Source organism: Vigna radiata, unplaced genomic scaffold (assembly GCF_000741045.1).
Source record: "Vigna radiata var. radiata cultivar VC1973A unplaced genomic scaffold, Vradiata_ver6 scaffold_552, whole genome shotgun sequence".
NCBI lineage: Eukaryota > Viridiplantae > Streptophyta > Magnoliopsida > Fabales > Fabaceae > Vigna > Vigna radiata.
The window spans coordinates 1820-7040 of record NW_014542929.1 but is presented as its reverse complement, the minus strand read 5'-3'; the positions used below and the strand labels follow the sequence as shown (position 1 = coordinate 7040).

The window sequence follows — 5221 nt, the reverse complement described above, 5'->3', positions numbered from 1 at the left end:
GTGTAGGGGAAGATGTAGTTGTTGGTGAACAAATTGTCGAGGAGGATGGTGGAGAAGATGGTAAAGCTGATGATGGTGAAGAAGTTGAAGTTGGTGGTGAAGAAGCTGATGATGATAGTGAAGATGTTGAAGATGTAGTTGGTGGTGATGATGATAGTGAAGATGATTTGGTGGATGTTTTTGTGAATGCAGATGAAGAAGTNGAAGAGGAGGATGTTGATAGTGAAGATGAGATGGTGAATGTTGGTACAGGGAAGTGGAAGTAGGAAGTCAAAGTTGCATGCCCATGCTAGGGGATTATCAGATAGTGAGTGGGAATCTGATGAATGTGGTAGTATTGATGAAAGTGATGATGACTCAAGGTATGAAACACCCCGATATGGAGGAGATTTTGGGGTATTCTCAGAGCCAAGTAATATGAAAAAATATAAGTGGGTGGTGGGGACATACTTCCCTGAAAAAATTGATTTCATTGATGCAATTAGGACATATGGAATACATAATGGTAGAAAGTTGAAGATTTCTAAAAATGACAAGAGAAGAATATGTGTTAAATGTTGTGGATCACAAGGGAAGTGTCCTTGGTACGCATATTGTGCCTATAGGAGTATCCAAACTACATGGCAACTAAGGAAGATAATTGATAAACATACATGTAGTAGGGAATTCAACATTGGTCTAGTTACCAAGAAATGGTTAAGTGGAAAATTAGAGAAGACCATGAAAGCAAATCCAGAAATCAATCTGAGAAATTTGCATAGTAAGTTTTCAAAAAAATGGAATATTGGTGTATCTAGATCTACAACAACCAAGGCAAAAGCCATGGCTACTGCCAACATGGAAGGTTGTTTCAAACTGCAGTATGAAAGACTATATGATTATGCACATGAATTACTGAGATCAAACCCTGGATCAACAGTGATAGTAAAAGTTGGACGAAATGGGGATAATGTTATATTCAACAGAATTTATGTGTGTTTCAAAGCATGTAAAGACAGCTTTGTCTGTTGTCGCCTTATCATACATTTGGATGGTTGTTTCTTAAAAAGCAAGTATGGAGGTGAGCTTTTAACTGCTGTTGCAAGAGATGGTAATGATCAGATGTGTCCATTGGCCTATGTTGTTGTTGAAGTAGAAAATAAGGAGACATGGACTTGGTTTTTAGGATTGTTAATTGATGATCTTGGAGGAGAAGGATTCTGTTCAAGGTGCACATTTATGTCAGATCAACAGAAAGTAAGTATTTCTTTGTTCATTTCGTTCATTGCTTTATTCAGCATGCCAATTTAACACTCTGATTGGTGTCATAGGGACTTATGCAAGCTTTCCAGCAATTGCTTCCTGGTGTGGACCAACGTTTCTGTGTAAGGCACTTGTATTCCAATTTTCGAAAGAAATTTCCTGGCATAATTCTGAGACAATTATTGTGGAAAGCAGCAGCAACTTCACACCCCCAAGCATGGGAAACAGTCATGAGACAAATCAAGGATGTCAATGAAGACGCCTATAAACACTTGATGAGTATTGCACCAAGGTAAGTGAATCAATTCTTTAAAAAGTTTAAGGTTTCTTTATGTAACAAATACTTATGTTTAATCTTCTTTGCAGGTTTTGGTCTAGGTCAAGGTTTTCAGGAAGACCTTCATGTGACACAGTTGTGAATAACATCTCTGAAGCTTTTAACAACGTCATTGTAGATGCAAGGGGGAAACCTATTATATCAATGTTGGAAGACATTTGCAGCTACCTAATGAAGAGGTGGGCATCCAACAGACAGAAGATAACTAAGTATGAAGGTTCTATTTGCCCCAAAATTCAAAAGAGACTTCATAAGGAGCTACAGAAGACACAATATTGGATACCTAAGTAAGTGAAATTTAACATACACACATGATTTCAAACTGTTTTGCTTGTTGTTCTAAAGTTCTTTGCTTCTTTCGCAGTTGGTCAGGGCTCCAAGTATTTGAGATCCAGCATACCTCCAATATTTCAGAAAAGTATGTGGTTGATGTAGACAAAAGAGATTGTAGCTGCAGGAAGTGGCTTCTCACAGGGATACCTTGCTGCCATGCACTCACANCTATGAGGTTNTTAAACCTCACTCCANAAGACTTCATACCAAATTGGTTTAGGACCACCACTTATGAAGAAACTTACAATCCAATAATTTTCCCTGTCAATGGACCTGACCTATGGCAAAGAACAGCCTATCCTGATATTTTGCCTCCTCCTAATAGGGTCTTTCCAAGTAGACCAAGAAAAAAGAGAAGACTCGAGAGTTGGGAGCAAATGAGGGATGACACTCAACTTNGACAAGCTGGAATCCCAAAGAGATGTGGCATTTGTAGGCAATTAGGACATAGAAGAACTAATTGCCCTCAAGCAAGTCAACATCAACACGATCAACCTACACCAAACCCCACTCAAGGAAGTGAACAACAAGACCAACAACTTGCACAAGATGCCACTCAAGGAACTCAACAAGAAGACCACCAACCTACACCACCTGCCACTCAAGGAAGTCAAATTACTCATGATNACACTTCAAGACCAGTTTAGATATTGGTCACAAATCTGTTGCATTTTGGATATGTATGACTCAAGGAATATGTATTTTGAATATTTACTTTATCGTTTAAGAACTTGAAACTGTCATTTATATGTATTTTCNATATGTACTTGGAAGTNTGTGATGTATTTACCANCTACAAGTTTGTGATGTATTTTGGAAGNCCAATATATGAAATTGCTATCTAATTGTGCTGTCAATTCACCTCTGCAATTCTGCTGCAGAATTTCATTTATGCTTTCCATTTCATCCATTTGACCTTTATTCTAAGCTTTGATGGTCTGAATGATGTTTTATATGACAGAATGGAGAGGTTATGTGTCAATTTTCATGTAACTATGATTCTGAGATAATTTGTAGTTTAATCAAGTCTTAATTGTTGTTTTAAAACTGCTATAACAGTCCAGTTCAGGTCACATGCATTTATATACAATTTAGCATGTGAAACCATCTTATTTGATCAATTTTTGGAACTTCCAAGTTGATTTTTAGTTGCAGCAATTTCCAGTCTAGTTTAATCCTTTGTACTAGTTTATTGGACCATTTACAATGTGTGCAATGTTAGATTGTTGTTTTCCTTGGCCTTTATGCAAAATCACAAATTCACCCTTCAAATTTTACTCAAATTGGAACTCCATCAGTCAAACTTTGATTTGAACATTATTGTGTCTGTTTGATGAGTTCCACATGTTCCATTTCATGACACAAACTTGTCTCAAGAGTCATTTTACCATTTCAATCACTAAAATTCTTCTTAGCCACTGCATTTGAAGTTGGCCTGTACTGCAGAATTGGGTACTGTAGAATTGAGTACTGCAGAATTGGTTATTGCGCAATTGCCTACTGCAGTTCCATTTGTTATTGCCACTGCAGTTCTTTTTTTTGTTGACAATATTCTTAAGGCAATTCCACTATTAAACCCCTGCATTCCAGTTTTACATTAANTTCCAATCTGTTTTTGCAAAGTGTCTATGAAGTTTCATATTTAACCAACAATAGTCACCTATCACAGCATCACTGAATACAATCTCATAATAACAACAAACACTATATACCAATAACAACTTCTTCATTAAATATAACTTTTTCATTACAATAATATTTTGCATTAAAACAAAAGAAATACAAACATGATGTTCATAAACCCCATGAAACATAAAAACCCCAAATACACCTTCTCCCTTTTCTGATAAACTAAAACTGATTTTTCCAAAGTAAGAATCTTTCTCCTTTGCCATCCAATTGTACTATCCCTTTCATCCATATTATCATCATTGCGCCATTTGAAGTAATCACAACCTCGCACTCTTGGTTTCGAGTACGCTGTTGCAAACATCCAACCAAAACGATGTCAGGATACACCAAAGTAATCCACCCTAAAATCAATAAAAACACAACCAAGGAATGTTACCTTGTAATTAGGGCAGCCCCAAAAATATCTGCCCTCATTCTTAGCAGTTTTTGCCACTCTTAATATGGCAACCTGTAAACAATAGCACATATGGCTGCCACCCATTCCTCTTGATGAACCACCATGCGAGGTCCCCCATGAGCAAGACGAACACTGATTCATTGACATTGGGTGGAGAAAGGATGCAATAATGCTTCGTCCAGACCTACAAAACAACCCTAATCCCAAATACCCAGCTTAGGGCACCCAAAATCAATCTTCGAAAACAAGCATTTTCAGAATGTGTTACAAAGAAGAGCTTAGGGCAAATGAGAAATATCACCTCCCCTGCTTCAAATTACCTCCTCCACAATAGGTACTTCAACTCGTTGGAGATCACCTCAGCACGCCTCCACCACTTTAGATCCTTCATGTAAGGTCAGGTAAGTTGCTTACACCTTAATATGTTAATTTTGTTTTATATTTTTCCATTTTACAAAATATTTTCATATATTTCATTGCTAAAAAAACTGTATTTGCCACGACACATAATTCAATTGACAGATCACTCATCATATAACGCCGTAACATGGTACTTAACAGAAAGGACCTATTAAAAGCAAATTCAATAACTTGGGGACCAAATTAAATCACTTTTAAAACCGGGTACCAAACGAAAATTAAGCTACCAACTTGGGGACTAAATAGGTAATTAAGCCTAACTTATTTAAGAATCTAATAATATCTGGTTAAAGATATCGGTAAAGTTGTTTATGAGTAACCCAGTAAGTTGTTTATATTTTATTCTATTATATTTTATTGGGCTTATGTCACTTCAAGGTTCATGAGACAAATTATAAATAGAGAGCCAAAGCCACAAGTCAAGTACGTTCTAATCACGCTTCTCACGCACTCTACTCACACTATAATCACTTAGAAATCCCATTGTCAATTCTCTCCTACTGAGAATCACTCTACTAAGAACTGAGGTTCTTCCACCACACACGCCTAACTTGAGCATCGGAGTACCTTTGCAGGTACCTCCCCCCTCGGCCAGAGCTTTTAGAGCGACGGACGATCCGAAATGAAGAAGAGCGATCGGTCGAAGAATAGAAGAAGTGAGCAATGCAGTCCATCCAAGTGCCAGGAAGCCGTAAAACCACGTCATCCAGGTCAGTGTCTCGGTCCCACAAAATTTACACCGAAACATATATATATATATATATATATATATATATATATATATATATATATATATATAT

General features: G+C 37.0%; 1 protein-coding gene across 1 annotated transcript in view; it reads left to right on the top strand.

The window, feature by feature from the left end:
• The window catches only part of LOC106752893, a 3320-nt gene extending 761 nt beyond the window's left edge, over nt 1–2559 (top strand). The window contains exons 2-6 of the mRNA XM_014634680.1: nt 7–200; nt 253–1236; nt 1311–1534; nt 1609–1866; nt 1944–2559. Of these exons, the coding sequence (XP_014490166.1) occupies nt 7–200; nt 253–1236; nt 1311–1534; nt 1609–1866; nt 1944–2559 (2276 nt within the window). The remainder of the gene's footprint in view (nt 1–6; nt 201–252; nt 1237–1310; nt 1535–1608; nt 1867–1943) is intronic.
• The last annotated feature ends 2662 nt before the right edge of the window (nt 2560–5221 follow it).